Genomic DNA, 23,133 nt, shown 5'->3' with positions numbered 1-23,133 from the left:
GCAGCTTACTTACGCGTGATATCGATACTCACGCCTTCCACCGCGAGCCTCAACCGAGAGCAGATCCCAATGAGTTTCACGCCCCCAGCAGATGGCGCTCGGACAGAAAGGAGACTCGAGCTTGAGAGGTATCAACTCACACGCGAAATCTCTGACTCGACCGCATTTCCACGACGATGAAGGCGGTTCTTGCTGTGGTGGCGACTGCTTTGCTGCTGGCGTGTTCACCTGCTGAAGCGCTGGACCGCGAGATGAGACTTCGGGTGGTGAGCTCTGTGCACGCCAACGAGCGCGTGCTGGTGACCGGCCAAGAGGAGCGCGAGAAGAGGCACGGGAACTGCGTGGACGACGGCACGCGCAACCAGGACCCGGTGTGCGCCTCAAACGGCAAGAAGTACCTCAACATGAACCGCTTCGAGTACAACAAGTGTCTGATCAAGGTCGAGGACGGCGAGGACATCACTATCGTGGACCTCGAGTTCTGCAGAGAAGCCATGCTGGAGGACATCGAGAGCGAAGGACTCGCGTAGACCTGCAAAAATCAACTATTTCATCCGACAGTACGTGGCAAATTCGCTTATATATATTATCCGAACCCCTCCAAGTGAGCTTGCTTTCGTCTCTAGCGTAGGTGATGTTGTGGGTTTCTACATGTTAGAGGAATAACATCGAGGAGACCAAGTGATTAGCACGGTGGCAGGTGGCTCCGCTGTAGCACGATCAGCCGACGGTCCTCACCCCCGATGGCGTTCCAGAGTTTTCGCGGCGTCTTGTCTTTCGGTGGCACAGGCGCCTGGTGTTTGCAGTAGAGCAAGGGAGCCTCCGCAGAGCCCACTCCAAGCCCCAGCGTCGGCCGAGCGTCAACAGAGTGCTGACGCTCGTCAACTGGACTATCGTTGTTTTCACGGGAAGCGCGGTGCTTTGAGAATGCGGCTCGCGGAATCGGCCCTAGCGCCTGGAGTACCAAAGGAGTTTGCGACCTCTTTCTTCGATACGACGACCCTCGTTGAGGAGCGCGCATCAGCTTCTGGTACGGTGACAATGGCCTGGAGACAAGTGGTTGTTAGTTCTGGAAAAGGATTCAACGTCAAAGCAAGCCACGTACAAGATTTTGTCGCGCCAGTCTTCTTCCTGGTGATCGGTGGATTGGTCGCTGAGTTTCGTTCTGTCCGTCGACGGCGCTATCTGTACAGATACCAATTGTTAGCACAGCAGGTCGATGGATCGAAAACAATAGATCCTGGTCTCACCTGGCCTTCGGAGCTGTTGTTGTTGGTGAAGCTTCCTAAACGGCTGGAAGGGAGTCTTCCTGAAGAGCTGAGAGTACGCAGTACAGGCGGTCGTAAATGGTTTGCAGCTTCAATTGGCCGCTGGATGACGTGGACAAGGAGTTGCTTCGCCGATACGTCGGGGTCTGGGGGCCTTGATGGCGCAGAAATCGCCTTTTGAGGAGGTGACGCTGCGTTTGAAGGTGCAGCATCATCGAGCTGCTGTCCGGAAGGCGGTGGCTTTACAGCCGTTGGTACGCCCGCAGCACGTTCGGCTTGATCTACGACTTCCGCTTTGGTGTCTTGAAACGCAACGTGGATTCGCCTTCGTGGCGCCGGCTTAGGCAGTTTCTCTGGCAGCACATCGCGCCTCGAAATCAAGAAGGTTCCTCTCGAGAGCCCGGCAAGCAGGTCGCCGTCGGCATTGAGGAAGCAGAGACTTGTGACTGCCGTAGCGAGCGTTACCTGCCGAAGCAGAACTCGCTGCTGGTCCCAGATTTTTACGATGGCGTCGACACTTGCCGTTAGCACCAGGAACTTTTCATCCAAAAAGTCCCCGGCGCTCACTGTCATACTGTGGTCGTCTCCGCCAGCGAAAGCTTCAACACTTGCTGCTTTGTACCCCACTGTGTGCAGGACGACGCGGCCATCATCGTAGCCGCTTAGGATAATCTCAGAGAGCGGGGACAGCGCAAACACCGATGGCGATTGACCAAGGTCTAGCACGTGTCGTAAGCCAAATTGCGGCTGAAGAGTCCACAAGTAAACTCGACCCGCGGCATCCAAACTCACGAGTAATGGCGAAGAAGCACTGGCGCTGATATCGACGATAGGAGCGTCGTGGGCGTCTAGAGTCAGTGTTGCTTCACGCCCTCCTCGTAAGCCCGTGTGCCAGAACAGTAGCTGACCGAAGTCACTACCACACGCGACCCATTCCCACTCGGACTGGACTAGAGCGTTGCGTCGGTGCAGTGGTGCCGGAACATTATTTGGACCCAGATGAGACTGTCGTCGTTGCCGCGCTGTTGCTGATGCACCTGCTAGAGGACGAGTGGATGTCGACGAGACTGTGTTGAATATCGGGGGAAAGGGACACACACAGATGCAGCGAAGAGCGGCCCCATTGCCTCGTGCAGTCGCCGCGGAACTAGTCGACGCTTCCCCTATGGAAAACGCGTCGCCATTATTTCCTTTCGGTAGGATTCCTCCTGGTTCAGCAGCTTTTTGCACTGCCGCCGAAGGATTGAGGTCAATCACGCGCTCAATGCTGCCGGTCGTTGCTTCTGCGCCTCCGTGGTTGTCGCTGTCGGCGTTGTTGCCACCAATTCCAGCAGCACTTCCGTCGTCGATAGGAGCGTGGTTGCTTCGACGGGGAGCTGCGTTTACGACCAGCAGCTTCTGGCTGCTAAGCAGCAGAAACAAGTGCTGGGACACAGGATGGAGTGCGAACGCCACGAGATCAAGAGCTTGCTCGTCTGGAATCCACGTGAAGCTAGGGGCTTCGTTTGGCGTGCGGCCTGCAAACACGCGCAACGTTTTGTCCATGCAAGCAACCACGACAAGTTGCTGTGTGTTGCCCGAGGCTCCCTCGTCCTCGTCATCCAAGTCTGAGTTGTCTTCTTCGTTCTCCTCGGTGGGGTCGTCTTGAATGTGTTTGCGGCTGGGACTCGCATCGTTCGTGAGCTTCTCACCGTGAACGCCTTTCAAGGGGAAGACGACGCGCTGCAAGATGCTGACAGGCACAAGACACGGCTGGTGCTCCTTCAAGATGGACTGGATATCGTATATCTTGACGGTGTTGCGTAGCTGGCAGCAGAATCGACCGGCCAGCTCGACGTCTGTCGCACGAGAAGCGGATCCAGACAAACTCACTGGAGGCAGCAACTGCAGCGCGTGTACAGCGTGACCAACATTGAGTCGGTGGGCCTGGCGACGAGCTTCTAGGTCCCAGAGCCTCACAGACCCATCGAGTGAGCTTGAGATCATGAGGCGGGATGTTGCGTGTTCCGCCAGACTTGTGATGGCCTGCGTGTGATCTTTGAACAGGTGGACGATCGATATCGGGTGGTATGAAAGCACGACGATGACACCGCTGCTGGTGCCGCAGACAAGGTGCTTGGCGCGTTCTTGAACTACGAAGGCCGTCAAGGTGCCGTGCTCTGCTGGGAACAGATCGTCCCAGCGTTCAAGATGAACTCCGTCGGCCGTGTTGAAGACGTCAATCCAATGCCGAGTCTGCGCGTACAGCCGCGTGCTCTCCGAGCCAAGCTGCAAGCTCTCCACCCAGCCAACGCGCTCTACGGGTGATCTTGACGGCTTGGTTTGCTGGTTTGCATTCGGTTTGTTGCGTCTGGAGTTGCGCACTGCAGTGCCGTGGAAGAATTTCGGCAGCGCTGTGAACTCGTAGTGAGCATTGAGCGCTCCTTCCGGCATCCCTGACGGTCGAGGCTTGACCTGCCAGGCTGCGCAGCCGTCGACTCCTCCGGTCAGCAGGCGGTTGTGGAGCACATCAAAGACTATGCCGAGCACGGTGCCTCGTCCAGTGAAAATCGCTGCAAGCTCGTTGAGGCTGGGGTCGTACAACCGAAGGGCTCCGTCGAGTGCCGAGGCCACGAAGAGCTGCCGGGTATCCATGTATGTGATGGCCTGGATGAACCGAGACGTCCGAGCGGGCAGGTTCACTTGCCGTAGCTGGCCACCAGGCTGAGCGCGCCAAAGTCTCAAGCAAGCCTCATCCACCGAGACGAAGCTGTCCTGGTGCCGATTGTAGCACACCGCGCCCACTGCCGAGTTGTGGCCGGTGAACTCGTACTCGTCTCGGATCACAGCGCTCTGGAACATATCGAGGGATGCAAGTCGCACACACGACTACAGGAGGTGCTGACAATGGCATTTGAAAACTGCCGGCATATACTTAGCGAGCAGAGTCCGGCGTGGCTACCATGGCAAACTTCTCGTGAAGCTTGAGTGGACTTGCAAAGCGGGAGATTGGGCCAGGTTGGAGCGATGAGGGGGACCGTCCAATTCGACACCCGTGCAGCAGGAGTCTGAGAGCTGTATGCAGCTGGGGGTTCCAGGCTTGACATTGTGATAGCGAGTACCAGCGAGGGCGTTTTCCCTGCTGCAGCATTGCAATCGCCTGCCAGCTCTGCAGACCAAAAGCTGTGCACTCCAGTGACCTTTTCCACAGCGGACCTCGATCGTGGAGATCATCCGGTGTCGACAACTCACCTCACGATTTGTCGAAGGCGCTTAGTCAGCGATTCTCTAGTCGATTGAGGTGGAGGTTCGTCGATTGTCCTGGCCAAGTCTCTACATGAACTGAGTCCTCCAATTCGGCGCAGCTGGCCGCGCGGACGAGCTCGTGCTGCTCCAGTCGCCCAGCCGTTCAAGGACGCGGGCTGCTAACCCAGATCCAGATAATGCTGGAGCTATCCGCGTCGACTAGAGCTCACCTAAAGCGACTAAGGTTAATTGAGATGGCGCCGGCACTGGTGGATAATTTCTCGCTGCAGCTGTGGTGCGAGTGACTATTATACAATCATACCCGATCCCGACGATGCGATCCCGAAAGATTAACGCCAAGGAGGACGCTTCTTCTCAACGATAACACCTCTAGGCCGTCAGTTCTTGGAGAGACTGTGCCGCCCGCCCACGGTCTCGTCAAGCGGGTGTCCTGCCTCATTTGCAAATCTGCAACCTCCTCCACACCACATTCCTTCGAGTTCCACTTCAAGATGGTCAAGGTCTTCGCTATTACCGCCACCATCGCTACTTTCGCTGCTGCCACCGCGTCAGCCGCCTCTGTTCCTGACGGAACGTGGCCCACCAGCCAGGGCGATGTCTACTACACGGAGCCCTACACGGTCGCGGCTGGAGAGACCTTCGACGGCGGTCTCAAGACGTACCAGCGCTCGGACATCACGTGCGAGGGCCAGGAGGAGAGCGGTTCGTCCACGGCCGTGTTCCTCGTGGAGGCCGGCGGGACCCTCAAGAATGCCATCATTGGTACCGACCAAATGGAGGGCGTGCACTGCGACAAGCACGACTGCATCATTGAGAATGTCTGGTGGGACGACGTGTGCGAGGACGCCCTGAGTGTCAAGGGCGGCTCGGCGTCTAGCGTGACGAAGGTCATCGGCGGCGGCGCTCGTAACGCCGACGACAAGGTGATCCAGCACAACGGATACGGCACCGTCAAGATCGACGGCTTCTACGCCGAGACCTTCGGCAAGCTGTACCGTTCGTGTGGTACTTGCGGCGACAAGCAGCGGTTTGTGAGCGTGTCGAACGTGTACGCTGTGAACCCGAGCGTGAGCATTGTGACGGTGAACGACAACTATGGGGACGAGGCCACACTCAGCAACATCTACATCTCGTCGGATGACGACGGATACACGGTCTGTGCGTGGTCGCAGGGCAGTGAGGACGGTGAGCCGACGGAGCTGGGCGATGGCATCAAGGATCCGCTGTGCCAGTACTCGGAGAGCGACATCCACGTGAACGGGGATGTGTCGACGGCCACGAGTACCTCGTCGAACTCCACTACTTCGACCTCAACCTCGACCTCGACCTCGACACCGCCCGCAAGCAGTGGTTCGTCCACGTCGAGCACCACGACTAGCGCTCCCGTGTCCAGCAGCAGCAACACGCAAGAGAGCTCGGAGTCCAGTGAGACGAGCCCGTCCACCAGCTCCCAATCGAAGAAGGATAGCGATGACGACGATGAGGAAGACCAGACGAGCTCGGACAAGGACGATGATGATGACAAGGACGACAGCGACGACTAAGTTGTTCGCTAGGATACCGAGGGCCTACTGGGCGGCAGTAGTTGAGTCGCTACGTGTATATGTGCATGAGTTCGAGTCGCGTTATTCGAAGGGAAGAAAAGCAAGGAACAGCGCGTTCCATTTGATGGTGTAGGTGGATACTAGAAATACAACCGCAGTTTGTTTAAGCAAACCCACTGACTTCCGTTTCGCTCCACCTCGAAGTTTATCGCTTCCGGCTGTCAATCCACCACAGTTGCAGTTGCACCCTGTAGAGTATACCACGACTGTCGCTGTAGACTCGTGACAGTGTTGAATGGAGACCGTAGTGCTATCCTGCAACAGTCCATACGCCTGTCACTGACGAATGCAATTCCTATCTTAAAGTCTTCGTCGAGTCATGACGAGCAGATACCCAAGCTGCCTTGACACAGAGCCCTTGAGCCAGAGGCAAGCTCCGCCCCCACGTTCCGCCGCGGCATCTGCCAGGATTTGAAGCGTCGAGGCGTCTTGCTCAGCCTCATGATTAGTTGATTAGCTGCGCTTGCCGCAGAGGATATTGGAGGAGTTTCTTCCAGCGCGATCATGTGGATTAACTGCTTGCTCGATCGACCCCCAAGGCCGATTAATTAGCCGAACAGATTATTATTTAGCGGAGATGCCATCGGAGCGCACAACCTAGCCCAGAAATTAGCCGCTTTGGAAAGCGAACAACCACGGCGACTGGGCTGAGCCCCATCAGCAGTCTCTTTCGCTAGTTTTCACAGTGGTCTTCACTATGCTACCGTGCTTTCAGTAATCGACGGGCTTGTCTAGTCTCTGCGTGACGTTGTCGTACGATTCCTCGGGACAAGCTGGGAGGACGAAAGCTCACCTATGTGGCGTGGAGTCACAGCGCGGCGCCCTGCCTCAATCTCACCCGATCCCCCTGTGTCCTTGCGACGTCGTCTGATTGGGACATCAACACCGCGAACGGAGCGATGCTTGTTCGGCGCCGTCGTTTCCGGCAAGAGAGCTCTACAGCAGCCCTCTCACTTTCACAATTGCTTTGTGAGCGACACTTCTTCACCTACTTCCGGGCCCAGTTAACACTTGCATCAAGATGATCAAGGTCTTCATCATTGCCGCCACCATCGCTACTTTCGCTGCTGCCACCGCGTCAGCCGCCTCTGTTCCCGACGGAACGTGGCCCACCAGCCAGGGCGATGTCTACTACACGGAGCCCTACACGGTCGCGGCTGGAGAGACCTTCGACGGCGGTCTCAAGACGTACCAGCGCTCGGACATCACGTGCGAGGGCCAGGAGGAGAGCGGTTCGTCCACGGCCGTGTTCCTCGTGGAGGCCGGCGGGACCCTCAAGAATGCCATCATTGGTACCGACCAAATGGAGGGCGTGCACTGCGACAAGCACGACTGCATCATTGAGAATGTCTGGTGGGACGACGTGTGCGAGGACGCCCTGAGTGTCAAGGGCGGCTCGGCGTCTAGCGTGACGAAGGTCATCGGCGGCGGCGCTCGTAACGCCGACGACAAGGTGATCCAGCACAACGGATACGGCACCGTCAAGATCGACGGCTTCTACGCCGAGACCTTCGGCAAGCTGTACCGTTCGTGTGGTACTTGCGGCGACAAGCAGCGGTTTGTGAGCGTGTCGAACGTGTACGCTGTGAACCCGAGCGTGAGCATTGTGACGGTGAACGACAACTATGGGGACGAGGCCACACTCAGCAACATCTACATCTCGTCGGATGACGACGGATACACGGTCTGTGCGTGGTCGCAGGGCAGTGAGGACGGTGAGCCGACGGAGCTGGGCGATGGCATCAAGGATCCGCTGTGCCAGTACTCGGAGAGCGACATCCACGTGAACGGGGATGTGTCGACGGCCACGAGCACCTCGTCGAACTCCACTACGACCACTACGTCCACAGCGTCCAGCAGCGTTGCGTCGACGGCTGACTCCTCGACCTCGAGCTATGTGGCTTCTTCCACGAGCAGCGCTAGTGCCACCAGCGAAGAGACGTCAGCATCCGCGTCCAGCTCCGACAGTGAAACGAGCGTGGCTGCCTCGTCCGCTTCAACTTCTTCGTCTGTGAGTGAGACGAGCGCCCCGTCGGCTTCTGAGGAGGAGACGTCTACCACCTCTGCATCCAGCGCCACCTACGACGAGAGCTCTGCGGGGTCTGAAGCGACTGAAGCTCCGTCGACGGCGTCTTCTGAGATTGGCGAGGAGGCCGATACGTCTGTGGCCGGAAGCTCGGCTAGTACGCCCTCCGTTACCTCTGCCACCTCGACGGACACGAAGTGCAACGCCCGCAACCGCAATTAAGCAGACGAGAGGTTGATTCTACACGTCTCACTGTCATGGTCTCTACTAAACACACCGTAACCGTTCATGTTGTAAACCCTGGATGATCATTAGTTTGGTGCTCGTTAATTGAAATGTTTGTGAGCGTGCTCGAGCGAGACGATGTGTTGCTCACAAGGTGAATTGGGAAGTGAGAGGACTCGACAGTCTTGGTCGCGACTGCTGCTACTGCGGGCTCATTTTTCGTCGGCTGTGAGTTCCTTGCCTAGCGAGAAGAGGGCTGGTGATGCAGGGGGGGGGCTGAACTCGAGCTCCACCCAACTGATAGCTATGTCGAGATTAGGATCGGACAAGATTGGGCGTGGGTGTTTCCTCGCCCAGCTTGCACGCAAGAACCAACGACACCAGCAACGCGACTATAAAACCGATAGATAAATCCGAAGAGACAAAAGCGAGCCTATCCTGTCCCGAGGTGTGTGACCAGTAGCGATTATACTGACTTTAGCTGCGTTCGCTAGCAAAATAGCAACGCCTGTTCCCACACAAGCCTGAAAACAACACGTTGGTTGCAGTCAAAACAATGAGCAGTGCGATTAAATCTGGGTGGTATCACGATTAATCGACCATCGGTGGTCGAGGCACGCTACGTCTGGCAGATGCCACAGTGGAAGACGTTGATCGATCTTTCGCGTCTCTGAGATAGCGCGTGCATCCAGAGGTAACATGCGTGCGCGTTAAGCATTTGGGTAATGAGCTCCCGCTGCACCCGCGTCAGAGCCCACTCAACGACTGTCATTGCTCTCATAGAGATTTGGATTCACACATGATGTTGCTGATGCACCAACCAAGTGCTTCGAAGTATACTTGCTAAAAAGATTGTACGTGCACGCCGCCCACCTGGTGGGTGGAAGCTATTCGCTACTCGCAGGCTTGAATAGGAACAAATCGCTGATAGATTACCAGCATAAAACCCATCTATTAAATAGATAATCTGCGGTAAACGCTGATATTGTTTGCGGATAATGTGTAAGCAAACGAACGGCTGGTATTATATAGAATTCTCATCTACCCTTCTAGTCGTTAAAGTATACAATACGGCGAGTAAACCAGAAGAGACCTTTTCGAGGTAAAACGCAGTTGTATTTCTAGTATGCATTTACAAACGTCAAACGGAACGTGGTGTTCCTATCCATGATCTACCACTGAATGCGGCGACTCGAACTCATGTACACACAGTGCTGACAAGGTACCAAGAAAGTGTCCTCGGTATCGTGGCCCCTGAAACGAGGTGCAGTGCCTCGCTTAGTTGTCGTCGTCGTCCTTGTCCTTGCTGTCGTCATCGTCCTGGTCCTTGTTGTCGTCATTCTGATCCTTGCTATCTTCATCCTGATCCTTGTTGTCGGCGGAATCCGAGCTAACGGTTGACGGTGCACTCGTCTCGGTAGACTCGGAGCTTCCCTGCTGTGTGTCCCCACGAAGCGAGCTCGACGTAGAAGCAGCACTCGTCTCATCATCCGATGACTGCTGCGTCGTAGAGCTGCTGGAGGTTTGCGTTTGTGTGGTGCTCGAGGTGGACGATCCACTACTGGTCGTGGCAGCCGACGACGTCGAGTTGGATGATGTGCTCGTTGCCGAGGAGACCTCGCCGTTCACGTGGATGTCACTCTCCGAGTACTGGCACAACGGAGCCTTGATACCGTCACCCAGCTCCGTCGGCTCGCCGTTGGCGTTACCTTGGGACCACGCGCACACCTTGAAGCTGTTATCGCTAGACTTGATGTAGATGTTGCTCAGCGTGGCCTCGTCGCCCCAGTTCTCGTTCACCGTCACAATGCTCACGCTCGGGTTCACAGCGTACACGTTGGACATCGACACCTTGCGCGCCTTGTCTCCGCACGTGCCGCACGAACGGTAGAGCTTGCCGAAGGTCTCGGCGTAGAAGCCGTCGATCTTCACGGAGCCGAGGCCGTTGTGCTGGATGACCTTGTCGTCAGCGTTGCGGGCGCCACCGCCCGTCACAGTCGATACACTAGACGCGGAGCCGCCCTTGATGCTCAAAGCGTCCTCGCACACGTCGTCCCACCAGACGTTGTCGATGGTGCAGTCGCTGTTGTCGCAGTGGACACCCTCCATTTGGTTCTTGCCGATGATGGCGTTCTTGAGGGTGCCACCGGCCTCCACGAGGAACACGGCCGTGTTCGACCCGCTCTCTGTTTGCCCTTCGCACGAGATGTCCGAGCGTTCAAAGGTCTGCATCTTGCCGTCGAAGACCTCGCCGGCTTTCACCGTGTATGCCTCGGCGTACTGCACAGTACCCGTGCTGGTGGGCCACGTGCCGTCCGGCACAGAGGCAGCCGAGGCGACGGCAGCGGCGAAAACAGCGGAGGCGGCAGCAATAGCGAACATCTTGACCATCTTGAACTGGAGTCGGGGTTGCTTGAGTTGGTGGTCTTGTGGTGTGCGAGGTAAATTTGGGAATGAGACGAGCTGAGAGTTTGAGTTGGAGAGTCGTAGCTGAGACGGAGGCGCGCTGGTATTCGAACAGCAGTAACCACAAGGGCGTTGAGGTCATGAACTATTATAGCGTACACGGTGGAGACTGGGCTTTTTCTCGTCCAGCTTGTTCTAAGGAATCGCACGACTGACCGCGCCAATTCGGCAACGCGCTATTGCACGTAGATTGTCCGCAGAGACGGATCGTGTTGTCGATGACTTCAACGCGAATGAGGGGGGCCACCCATGTGGAAAATCACCGAAAACACCGCCTTGTCGTTTGTCGGAATACGAACAACCATGCTTTGGATCTTATGGGCCATCTCTTGATTTGCAGCAACTGGTTACAGCATTCCCGTGCATCTGAAGCTTACAGATTTCTGCTACTATTATCAGTGAAAGCTGTCTAACGGCTGATGGATGTAGGACACAGGTGGCGGGCACTAAACTTGCAATGAGGCACTCACTCTTAAGGAGTTAGTCGGGGGGGGGGGGGGGGGGGGGGGGGGACTCCAATAGAATATATCGATTGGGTCTTTTACTGTTTTTCGCGAACTAGGCCGAACAAAGTTGGATACATTTTTATCGATCTAATACCTGGTAGTTGGCACTGCTCAGTTCAGCAAGCTGTAGATGTTTATCTGTGCACCTGCAGCGTGCTGATGCCGACTTTTGATAGCTTACTGAGGGAGATCTGAAAAGACAGGTTCCTCAGGAATCTGCCCAGGTCTTTCACCGTCCCCAGTGCCGCATACAGACCCCCCCCCCGGACTAACTCCTTAAGAGTGAGTGCCTCATTGCAAGTTTAGTGCCCGCCACCTGTGTCCTACATCCATCAGCCGTTAGACAGCTTTCACTGATAATAGTAGCAGAAATCTGTAAGCTTCAGATGCACGGGAATGCTGTAACCAGTTGCTGCAAATCAAGAGATGGCCCATAAGATCCAAAGCATGGTTGTTCGTATTCCGACAAACGACAAGGCGGTGTTTTCGGTGATTTTCCACATGGGTGGCCCCCCTCATTCGCGTTGAAGTCATCGACAACACGATCCGTCTCTGCGGACAATCTACGTGCAATAGCGCGTTGCCGAATTGGCGCGGTCAGTCGTGCGATTCCTTAGAACAAGCTGGACGAGAAAAAGCCCAGTCTCCACCGTGTACGCTATAATAGTTCATGACCTCAACGCCCTTGTGGTTACTGCTGTTCGAATACCAGCGCGCCTCCGTCTCAGCTACGACTCTCCAACTCAAACTCTCAGCTCGTCTCATTCCCAAATTTACCTCGCACACCACAAGACCACCAACTCAAGCAACCCCGACTCCAGTTCAAGATGGTCAAGATGTTCGCTATTGCTGCCGCCTCCGCTGTTTTCGCCGCTGCCGTCGCCTCGGCTGCCTCTGTGCCGGACGGCACGTGGCCCACCAGCACGGGTACTGTGCAGTACGCCGAGGCATACACGGTGAAAGCCGGCGAGGTCTTCGACGGCAAGATGCAGACCTTTGAACGCTCGGACATCTCGTGCGAAGGGCAAACAGAGAGCGGGTCGAACACGGCCGTGTTCCTCGTGGAGGCCGGTGGCACCCTCAAGAACGCCATCATCGGCAAGAACCAAATGGAGGGTGTCCACTGCGACAACAGCGACTGCACCATCGACAACGTCTGGTGGGACGACGTGTGCGAGGACGCTTTGAGCATCAAGGGCGGCTCCGCGTCTAGTGTATCGACTGTGACGGGCGGTGGCGCCCGCAACGCTGACGACAAGGTCATCCAGCACAACGGCCTCGGCTCCGTGAAGATCGACGGCTTCTACGCCGAGACCTTCGGCAAGCTCTACCGTTCGTGCGGCACGTGCGGAGACAAGGCGCGCAAGGTGTCGATGTCCAACGTGTACGCTGTGAACCCGAGCGTGAGCATTGTGACGGTGAACGAGAACTGGGGCGACGAGGCCACGCTGAGCAACATCTACATCAAGTCTAGCGATAACAGCTTCAAGGTGTGCGCGTGGTCCCAAGGTAACGCCAACGGCGAGCCGACGGAGCTGGGTGACGGTATCAAGGCTCCGTTGTGCCAGTACTCGGAGAGTGACATCCACGTGAACGGTGAGGTCTCCTCGGCAACGAGCACATCATCCAACTCGACGTCGTCGGCTGCCACGACCAGTAGTGGATCGTCCACCTCGAGCACCACACAAACGCAAACCTCCAGCAGCTCTACGACGCAGCAGTCATCGGATGATGAGACGAGTGCTGCTTCTACGTCGAGCTCGCTTCGTGGGGACACACAGCAGGGAAGCTCCGAGTCTACCGAGACGAGTGCACCGTCAACCGTTAGCTCGGATTCCGCCGACAACAAGGATCAGGATGAAGATAGCAAGGATCAGAATGACGACAACAAGGATCAGGACGATGACGACAACAAGGACAAGGACGACGACGACAACTAAGCGAGGCACTGCACCTCGTTTCAGGGGCCACGATACCGAGGACACTTTCTTGGTACCTTGTCAGCACTGTGTGTACATGAGTTCGAGTCGCCGCATTCAGTGGTAGATCATGGATAGGAACACCACGTTCCGTTTGACGTTTGTAAATGCATACTAGAAATACAACTGCGTTTTACCTCGAAAAGGTCTCTTCTGGTTTACTCGCCGTATTGTATACTTTAACGACTAGAAGGGTAGATGAGAATTCTATATAATACCAGCCGTTCGTTTGCTTACACATTATCCGCAAACAATATCAGCGTTTACCGCAGATTATCTATTTAATAGATGGGTTTTATGCTGGTAATCTATCAGCGATTTGTTCCTATTCAAGCCTGCGAGTAGCGAATAGCTTCCACCCACCAGGTGGGCGGCGTGCACGTACAATCTTTTTAGCAAGTATACTTCGAAGCACTTGGTTGGTGCATCAGCAACATCATGTGTGAATCCAAATCTCTATGAGAGCAATGACAGTCGTTGAGTGGGCTCTGACGCGGGTGCAGCGGGAGCTCATTACCCAAATGCTTAACGCGCACGCATGTTACCTCTGGATGCACGCGCTATCTCGGAGACGCGAAAGATCGATCAACGTCTTCCACTGTGGCATCTGCCAGACGTAGCGTGCCTCGACCACCGATGGTCGATTAATCGTGATACCACCCAGACTTAATCGCACCGCTCATTGTTTTGACTGCAACCAACGTGTTGTTTTCAGGCTTGTGTGGGAACAGGCGTTGCTATTTTGCTAGCGAACGCAGCTAAAGTCAGTATAATCGCTACTGGTCACACACACCTCGGGACAGGATAGGCTCGCTTTTGTCTCTTCGGATTTATCTATCGGTTTTATAGTCGCGTTGCTGGTGTCGTTGGTTCTTGCGTGCAAGCTGGGCGAGGAAACACCCACGCCCAATCTTGTCCGATCCTAATCTCGACATAGCTATCAGTTGGGTGGAGCTCGAGTTCAGCCCCCCCCCCCCCCCCCCCCTGCATCACCAGCGCTCTTCTCGCTAGGCAAGGAACTCACAGCCGACGAAAAATGAGTCCGCAGTAGCAGCAGTCGCGACCAAGACTGTCGAGTCCTCTCACTTCCCAATTCACCTTGTGAGCAACACATCTCCCGTCCAGCCTACACAATTCCGGTTTCTATCAGTTCAACATGGTCAAGGGTTTCACTGTTGTCGCTACTGCTGTCTTCGCCGCTGCCACCGCGTCAGCCGCCTCTGTTCCCGACGGAACGTGGCCCACCAGCCAGGGCGATGTCTACTACACGGAGCCCTACACGGTCGCGGCTGGAGAGACCTTCGACGGCGGTCTCAAGACGTACCAGCGCTCGGACATCTCTTGTGATGGACAGTCCGAGAGCGGTTCGTCCACAGCCGTGTTCCTCGTGGAGGCCGGCGGGACCCTCAAGAATGCCATCATTGGTGCCGACCAAATGGAGGGCGTACACTGCGACGACTCCGACTGCACCATTGAGAACGTGTGGTGGGACGACGTGTGCGAGGACGCTCTGAGCATCAAGGGCGGCTCGGCGTCCAGCGTTTCCACGGTCACTGGCGGCGGCGCTCGTAACGCCGACGACAAGGTGATCCAGCACAACGGATACGGCACCGTCAAGATCGACGGCTTCTACGCCGAGACCTTCGGCAAGCTGTACCGTTCGTGTGGTACTTGCGGCGATAAGCAGCGGTTTGTGAGCGTGTCGAACGTGTACGCTGTGAACCCGAGCGTGAGCATTGTGACGGTGAACGACAACTATGGGGACGAGGCCACACTCAGCAACATCTACATCTCGTCGGATGACGACGGATACACGGTCTGTGCGTGGTCGCAGGGCAGTGAGGACGGTGAGCCGACGGAGCTGGGCGATGGCATCAAGGATCCGCTGTGCCAGTACTCGGAGAGCGACATCCACGTGAACGGGGATGTGTCGACGGCCACGAGTACCTCGTCGAACTCCACTACTTCGACCTCAACCTCGACCTCGACCTCGACACCGCCCGCAAGCAGTGGTTCGTCCACTTCAAGCGTGACGCAAGCGTCGAGCGCCTCAACGACCCAGAAGACTGAGACAACCAGCAGCCCGTCCAGTAGCACGGAGCAGGAGAGCTCGGAGAGTTCCGAAACTAGTGCTCCATCCGAAAGCTCTGAGTCCAAGGCCACCGACGAGGAGGACGAGGAGAACAAGGATAACGACGACTAAGCGGGACGCTACTCTGGGCTCGGCAACCCATGTGACCTAGAAACCACGTCCTCGATACATGCAATGCCCTTATCGCAGTATGTAAATGACAATGGAGCTTGTTGCTCCAATTGATGTTTGTGCGTAGAAATACAAAAGAATGTTTGTTCTGTTGACTTTGGCGCTGTGACGTGTTGATTAAAGCTGTTGCCGGGTGGCAACAGGTAGTTAACGGGATTTGCGTTCAAAGGTAAATGCAGATGTATTTCTACACGGAACTTTGCCACTTGAACTCGGTTACGCCAATTCGTTCCTGCCTCGTCACTTCCAGGGGATGACCTGCCCCTGAATGTATTTTATTATAACAGTATGTACTTCCATGCACTACGGATTCCTTTTCAAACGCCACGTTCACAGCGGAGTCTATCTTAGCAAGGTACATGTAGGCTTAAGAGAAACTCGCAAATGTAGTGGTATTTCTTGCATCCGTCTACAAACATCAAGCGGAACGCGCTGTTCCTTTCTATGGTGCGCCATCGAACGACACGACTCAAACTCTTTTACACGCAGTGACTGGCGTGTTGGCTACCGCAAGGTGGCGTTCTCGGTAGGCCCCAGCCATTTCAACAGTGAGCCACCTTAGTTATCATCGTCGTCCGTGTCCTTCTTGTCCTTGCTCTTCTTCTCGGACTTCTGCTCCTTGTCGCCATCGCTTGTTCCCTTCTTGTCGCCTTCGTCGCTCTTCTTGTCGGAGTCCTGGTCCTTTTCGTCATTGCCATTGTCGTTGGTCTGCTCCTTGTCGTCGCCGGACTTCGATGAGCTTTTCTTCTGCGAGCTACCACGGAGCGAGCTCGCTTTGGAGGCGCTGCTGGTCTGTTCGACAGATGTCTGCGCGGTTGAAGAACCGCTGGATGTTTGTGCGGTGCTGGTTGCCGAGGACACCTCGCCGTTGATGTGCACGTCGCTCTCCGAGTACTGGCACAGCGGAGCGGACGGGCCGTCGCCCAGCATGGACGGCTCACCGTCGGCGTTGCCCTGCGACCACTGGCAGATCTTCACCTTGTCGCCGCTCGACTTGACCCAGATGTTGCTCAGCGTGGCCTCATCGTTCCAGTTCTTGTTCACGGTCACGATGGCGTTGCCCGGGTTCACGACGTAGACGTTGGAGACGGACACCTTGCGGGCCTTGTCACCGCACGTGCCGCACGAGCGGTAGAGCTTGCTGATGTCCTCGCCGTAGAAGCCGTCGATCTTGACGGAGCCGAGGCCGTTGTGCTGGATGACCTTGTCGTCGGCCGAGCGAGCGCCGCCTCCCGTGACCGTGGACACGCTGGAGGCAGTGCCGCCCTTGATGCTCAACGCGTCCTCGCACACGTCGTCCCACCAGACGTTATCGATGGTGCAGTCGCTGTTGTCGCAGTGGACACCCTCCATTTGGTTCTTGCCGATGATGGCGTTCTTGAGGGTGCCACCGGCCTCCACGAGGAACACGGCTGTGGACGACCCACTTTCGGACTGACCCTCACATGAGACGTCCGAGCGCTCGAAGGTCTGCATCTTGCCGTCGAAGACCTCGCCGGCTTTCACCGTGTACGCCTCGGCGTACTGCACAGTACCCGTACTGGTGGGCCACGTGCCGTCCGGCACAGAGGCAGCCGAGGCGACGGCAGCGGCGAAAACAGCGGAGGCGGCAGCAATAGCGAAAATCTTGACCATCTTGAACTGGAGTCGGGTTGGATGACTGTGGAGTTGTTGGAGGCCTTGTGGTGCGCGAGGCAGATTGGAGAATGAGACGAGTTGGGAGATCGACCCATAGTGACCGAGCGCCGGCTCGGGCGATTCATTCGTACTCGAACAGAAAAAGAAGTTACCAGGACACTGGTGGCACTTTGATGTCCAGGGAAACGAGCCTGTGTATCGCCTCGTCCAGCTTGTTCGAAGGAAACACACACGACATTGAGACGGGAAACGGGATTCAATAATGTGTTTGCCTCTTTGGCCGCCACAGCGTTGCCATGTGCTGCGATGGAACTTTGGATGGGGTCTAGTCCACACTCATTGATGTAGCCGTGGTGTCTACTCGTGAATTGTTCATCATGAGGAAGCGGTGCCTGCACTCTTGGAACAGTTGACTGGTGTTTCGGCAATGGAGTGCCGAGCGCAAACCACTCGTTACAGGCTGGATATATTGAAGTTGTTGAATTGGTGCTGTCTTTCGCCGTCCACGATCGGCCGATCTCGGTGTGACAACATGACAGCTTTGACTGCTGAAAAGAGGCTCAGACAGCATGTACACTGCATTGACGGCCTGCGTCTCAGGTAAGATGAATCATTGTAGCAGCGGAGCGACTGCAATCTTTGCATTTCGGGGAGAGGCAAGGGTGAAAGGAAGACAGGGAAATTGGCCGCCTCACGGATAGACACAGCGCTATCCGTAGGTCGGCCGATACACCTTTTAATCCTGGCTCATTAGTCGTTTTGGTTATCGTTAATCCATGTGGTGTGTCTTCTACGGCAGCGGACACGGCCGGCATCGCGACCAACGATCGCTGCATGGCGACAGTGGTGGCTTGACAGATGCAAATCCTTCCAGGTGCCATCGCGGAAGATGCGAGCAGGCCCGTTGATTATTACAGCACCACTGGCTCAAACCCTCGACCATCGAGTCGACGGGTGCTCGCACGGGATGGCTTGTCGTGTATCACGAGCTCGCTACTCGCCATATCCGGCGGCTCCGGCTGCGGCAGCATGGTCGTACAACATACTACTACTACTAATAGTATTTTTAATCGATAATAATGTCATTAACAATATTTATTGTTGATAATACTGTTAGTGTTTGTGTTTATTATCAACATAATACTATTATTTATTATTTGTATCAATCAACAATAGTACTACTAGTGTGTTGTACGACTAATACTATATCGTTTTTTTATTTGTGTTGTTGTGATATATTGTTACTGTTTCTATCGTCTAATACTAAAATACTATTAGTAGTAGTAGTATGTTGTACGACCATGCTGCCGCAGCCGGAGCCGCCGGATATGGCGAGTAGCGAGCTCGTGATACACGACAAGCCATCCCGTGCGAGCACCCGTCGACTCGATGGTCGAGGGTTTGAGCCAGTGGTGCTGTAATAATCAACGGGCCTGCTCGCATCTTCCGCGATGGCACCTGGAAGGATTTGCATCTGTCAAGCCACCACTGTCGCCATGCAGCGATCGTTGGTCGCGATGCCGGCCGTGTCCGCTGCCGTAGAAGACACACCACATGGATTAACGATAACCAAAACGACTAATGAGCCAGGATTAAAAGGTGTATCGGCCGACCTACGGATAGCGCTGTGTCTATCCGTGAGGCGGCCAATTTCCCTGTCTTCCTTTCACCCTTGCCTCTCCCCGAAATGCAAAGATTGCAGTCGCTCCGCTGCTACAATGATTCATCTTACCTGAGACGCAGGCCGTCAATGCAGTGTACATGCTGTCTGAGCCTCTTTTCAGCAGTCAAAGCTGTCATGTTGTCACACCGAGATCGGCCGATCGTGGACGGCGAAAGACAGCACCAATTCAACAACTTCAATATATCCAGCCTGTAACGAGTGGTTTGCGCTCGGCACTCCATTGCCGAAACACCAGTCAACTGTTCCAAGAGTGCAGGCACCGCTTCCTCATGATGAACAATTCACGAGTAGACACCACGGCTACATCAATGAGTGTGGACTAGACCCCATCCAAAGTTCCATCGCAGCACATGGCAACGCTGTGGCGGCCAAAGAGGCAAACACATTATTGAATCCCGTTTCCCGTCTCAATGTCGTGTGTGTTTCCTTCGAACAAGCTGGACGAGGCGATACACAGGCTCGTTTCCCTGGACATCAAAGTGCCACCAGTGTCCTGGTAACTTCTTTTTCTGTTCGAGTACGAATGAATCGCCCGAGCCGGCGCTCGGTCACTATGGGTCGATCTCCCAACTCGTCTCATTCTCCAATCTGCCTCGCGCACCACAAGGCCTCCAACAACTCCACAGTCATCCAACCCGACTCCAGTTCAAGATGGTCAAGATTTTCGCTATTGCTGCCGCCTCCGCTGTTTTCGCCGCTGCCGTCGCCTCGGCTGCCTCTGTGCCGGACGGCACGTGGCCCACCAGTACGGGTACTGTGCAGTACGCCGAGGCGTACACGGTGAAAGCCGGCGAGGTCTTCGACGGCAAGATGCAGACCTTCGAGCGCTCGGACGTCTCATGTGAGGGTCAGTCCGAAAGTGGGTCGTCCACAGCCGTGTTCCTCGTGGAGGCCGGTGGCACCCTCAAGAACGCCATCATCGGCAAGAACCAAATGGAGGGTGTCCACTGCGACAACAGCGACTGCACCATCGATAACGTCTGGTGGGACGACGTGTGCGAGGACGCGTTGAGCATCAAGGGCGGCACTGCCTCCAGCGTGTCCACGGTCACGGGAGGCGGCGCTCGCTCGGCCGACGACAAGGTCATCCAGCACAACGGCCTCGGCTCCGTCAAGATCGACGGCTTCTACGGCGAGGACATCAGCAAGCTCTACCGCTCGTGCGGCACGTGCGGTGACAAGGCCCGCAAGGTGTCCGTCTCCAACGTCTACGTCGTGAACCCGGGCAACGCCATCGTGACCGTGAACAAGAACTGGAACGATGAGGCCACGCTGAGCAACATCTGGGTCAAGTCGAGCGGCGACAAGGTGAAGATCTGCCAGTGGTCGCAGGGCAACGCCGACGGTGAGCCGTCCATGCTGGGCGACGGCCCGTCCGCTCCGCTGTGCCAGTACTCGGAGAGCGACGTGCACATCAACGGCGAGGTGTCCTCGGCAACCAGCACCGCACAAACATCCAGCGGTTCTTCGACCGCGCAGACATCTGTCGAACAGACCAGCAGCGCCTCCAAAGCGAGCTCGCTCCGTGGTAGCTCGCAGAAGAAAAGCTCATCGAAGTCCGGCGACGACAAGGAGCAGACCAGCGACAATGGCAATGACGAAAAGGACCAGGACTCCGACAAGAAGAGCGACGAAGGCGACAAGAAGGGAACAAGCGGTGACGACAAGGAGCAGAAGTCCGAGAAGAAGAGCAAGGACAAGAAGGACACGGACGACGATGATAACTAAGGTGGCTCACTGTTGAAATGGCTGGGGCCTACCGAGAACGCCACCTTGCGGTAGCCAACACGCCAGTCACTGCGTGTAAAAGAGTTTGAGTCGTGTCGTTCGATGGCGCACCATAGAAAGGAACAGCGCGTTCCGCTTGATGTTTGTAGACGGATGCAAGAAATACCACTACATTTGCGAGTTTTTCTTAAGCCTACATGTACCTTGAAGGTTAAATTAGGATCTTTTAGACGAGTTACTAGAGGAGGACGACGGCTTCTTCTGCTGGCCAGGAGACCACGACGTTGGTGGCTGGCAGCCTCCGTTTTTACTACCCTGCCAGCGGACTTGAAGTGCAATGCACGCATGCGCGACTAACCAGATTAGCGAGAAGAAGCTGGTTCGACACATATTATGGGTCATCTCCGCAAGAAACTTCGGGATCGCTTACCAAAAAAATCGTTTGTTGTCGATCCATTTTCACGTAACAAAGTGAATACTCCAATTCAAGTCCAAAACCTAGTAGAATGATCCTCAAAACCTCTTCCTACTCTGTAAAGATCAGCACCCAGTCCCGCCAGCAATGCGCAGGCAGCTTGTTGACGTTGAGAGCGTCAATGCGTTCGTCAGCACCACCCAGACGAAGCCGAACAGGATGTAGCCAATCGTAAGGATGCCCATGATCTTACTCTTCCCGCCTGTGCGCTTCAACTCGTGCACATGCTCCTTTTGACGCGGGAGCCACATCACGAACACGATGGACGCCAAGTTGAACGCGTAAGCGATCAGGTAGGCGTAGGTCACATCCATCCGGACCTCGTGAGTGTCCTTCTTGAGATCCTTTGCCGTGATACTGAAGTGCGAATCGATGGACTTGTACATGACGGTAGAGAATGGCGTGCCGATGTTGTTGATGGTGATGATGAGACCCATGACCGTTGCCTCGCTTCCTGGGTCGGCGATCTCAATGACGAAGAGTTTCGCGATAAGCTCGCCAATGCTACTCGGGACCTCTGCCAACAAGGGTACTCCCAACCAGAACCACTGGCTCCGGTAGATATCCCAGATCGTCAAGAAGGTCGGGAAGCAGTCAATGACCACTACAAAAATCTGGCACAGGATAACCACCCAGCGCCAGCTCCAGTGGAGACCCCACTTGCGCACCGCGTAGAGCGCAGCAAGGCTCACAATGGAGGAGATCATGCTTGCAATACCATCGTTCAGAGGCTCAACATTGGACCAGATGCTCTTGATCTTGCTAGACGCGGTGACCGAGAAGTTGGAGAAGATGTGGTTGAAAAACCGAAAGGCGAGGACCTGGTAGATCACTCGGTACTGCATGAAATCGTACAGGTATGCGAAGAACGGACCCGTGGCTTGAGCAGGGGCTTTCTCCTCCGTAACGCAGAACCAGCAGAGTGGGGCGGTGACCAGCGAGAAGGCAGCACACACGCCCATGACGCCACCGAAGCCCATATCCCACGAGAAGGTTCCTCCGTACGCCTCGCTGTTGAGGCCAATACCCGTCATGAACGACGTCAATATCCCAGCTATGGCAGTCACGATGGCAATATCCGTCTGGATCGAACCACGAATGGCCTCTGGCTCGCGCTGCGCCAACTCAACCAGGTAACCATCAGCAGCTCCGTAGGCGATGATGGTACCGAGGTGGGCCAGCATGAAGAGGATGATGAGACGGATTCCCTCGTTTGGTGCTTCGTAGTTGATCAGCGCCTGCTGCTCCACGGTCCACTCGCTTTCGGGGATATCCTCGAGCGATGCGTCGCCGTAGTATGGGTCTCCCAGTGGAACGACAGCCATGATCAAGCAGCAAACAAAGGCCAAGGCCCAACCAATCACCATGTATGGCCGACGACGGTAGCCGAAGATGGGGTAGCAGTCCGAAATGAGGCCGGTGAAAACTCGAAGAGCGTGTGGAACTCTCACAAGCGCCTGTGCGGTTGCAACAAGCACCGCGCTCATGTTGAGGTAGTTGTTCAGCACGGAGTAGATGACACCGGAGATGGAGCCATACACGATAGCGACGGAAATCTGATGGGCTGCCAGACCAAGGTGCTGTCGTGAGTACAGCGAAGACGGCGGACCACCGGGCCGAAGTGCTCCGCCTTCGAGGTCAGCGGGGGACTTGAGACCGTCGTAGAAACCAGCAGGAGCAGGAGACGCCACCTTCTGCGGTTGGCTGTTGCTCGCAGCGGCGAAGGAGAGAGAGGAGCGCTCTGCGGAGGTTGGAGAGCCCATGGTGAGCGAAAGCAAAAACGGAAATGGACATCGAGTTGCACGTGCTTGAAAAGCGCCAACGGCGAAACAACGTAGGTTGCGTACGAGTCACCCTTTGGGCTCATGTCAAGGTGAATAATCCCCGACAAGTTCTACTCTGGCACGTGGCTCGGACCAACGGGGCATGAAGGTGGTGCCTCTTACCTCCGCACGACCTCGGTCCGCTCCACAGACAAGTGCAGCAGCAGACGCGGCTCCAAGGCATCATTCGCTTCTTGCCAAT

The 23,133-nt window shown here is 55.7% G+C and overlaps 5 protein-coding genes across 5 annotated transcripts; 2 read left to right on the top strand and 3 right to left on the bottom strand.

The window, feature by feature from the left end:
- Positions 1 to 176: 176 nt before the first annotated feature.
- Positions 177 to 530, top strand: KRP23_1924 (uncharacterized protein; the record flags this gene model as incomplete). Its single annotated transcript, XM_067886592.1, has 1 exon — positions 177 to 530. The coding sequence occupies one exon, from the start codon at positions 177 to 179 to the stop codon at positions 528 to 530; it is 354 nt and encodes a 117-aa protein (XP_067749260.1).
- Positions 531 to 685: 155 nt separating this feature from the next.
- Positions 686 to 4,109, bottom strand: KRP23_1923 (uncharacterized protein; the record flags this gene model as incomplete). The annotated part of the gene is made up of 3 exons (XM_067886591.1): positions 686 to 1,046; positions 1,106 to 1,185; positions 1,251 to 4,109. The coding sequence occupies 3 exons, from the start codon at positions 4,107 to 4,109 to the stop codon at positions 686 to 688; spliced, it is 3,300 nt and encodes a 1,099-aa protein (XP_067749259.1).
- A 12,032-nt stretch (positions 4,110 to 16,141) lies between these two features.
- Positions 16,142 to 16,513, bottom strand: KRP23_1922 (uncharacterized protein; the record flags this gene model as incomplete). Its single annotated transcript, XM_067886590.1, has 1 exon — positions 16,142 to 16,513. The coding sequence occupies one exon, from the start codon at positions 16,511 to 16,513 to the stop codon at positions 16,142 to 16,144; it is 372 nt and encodes a 123-aa protein (XP_067749258.1).
- A 3,748-nt stretch (positions 16,514 to 20,261) lies between these two features.
- KRP23_1921 (uncharacterized protein) lies at positions 20,262 to 20,633 on the top strand (the record flags this gene model as incomplete). Its single annotated transcript, XM_067886589.1, has 1 exon — positions 20,262 to 20,633. The coding sequence occupies one exon, from the start codon at positions 20,262 to 20,264 to the stop codon at positions 20,631 to 20,633; it is 372 nt and encodes a 123-aa protein (XP_067749257.1).
- Positions 20,634 to 20,699: 66 nt separating this feature from the next.
- On the bottom strand, positions 20,700 to 22,871 carry KRP23_1920 (uncharacterized protein; the record flags this gene model as incomplete). Its single annotated transcript, XM_067886588.1, has 2 exons — positions 20,700 to 20,801; positions 21,777 to 22,871. The coding sequence occupies 2 exons, from the start codon at positions 22,869 to 22,871 to the stop codon at positions 20,700 to 20,702; spliced, it is 1,197 nt and encodes a 398-aa protein (XP_067749256.1).
- Positions 22,872 to 23,133: the final 262 nt, after the last annotated feature.

Source organism: Phytophthora ramorum (assembly GCF_020800215.1).
Source record: "Phytophthora ramorum isolate Pr-102 chromosome Unknown Phyram_PR-102_s0002, whole genome shotgun sequence".
In the NCBI taxonomy this organism is placed as follows: Eukaryota; Oomycota; class Peronosporomycetes; order Peronosporales; family Peronosporaceae; genus Phytophthora; species Phytophthora ramorum.
The sequence above is the reverse complement of the archived record's forward strand: the minus strand, read 5'-3'. Positions and strand labels throughout refer to the sequence as shown.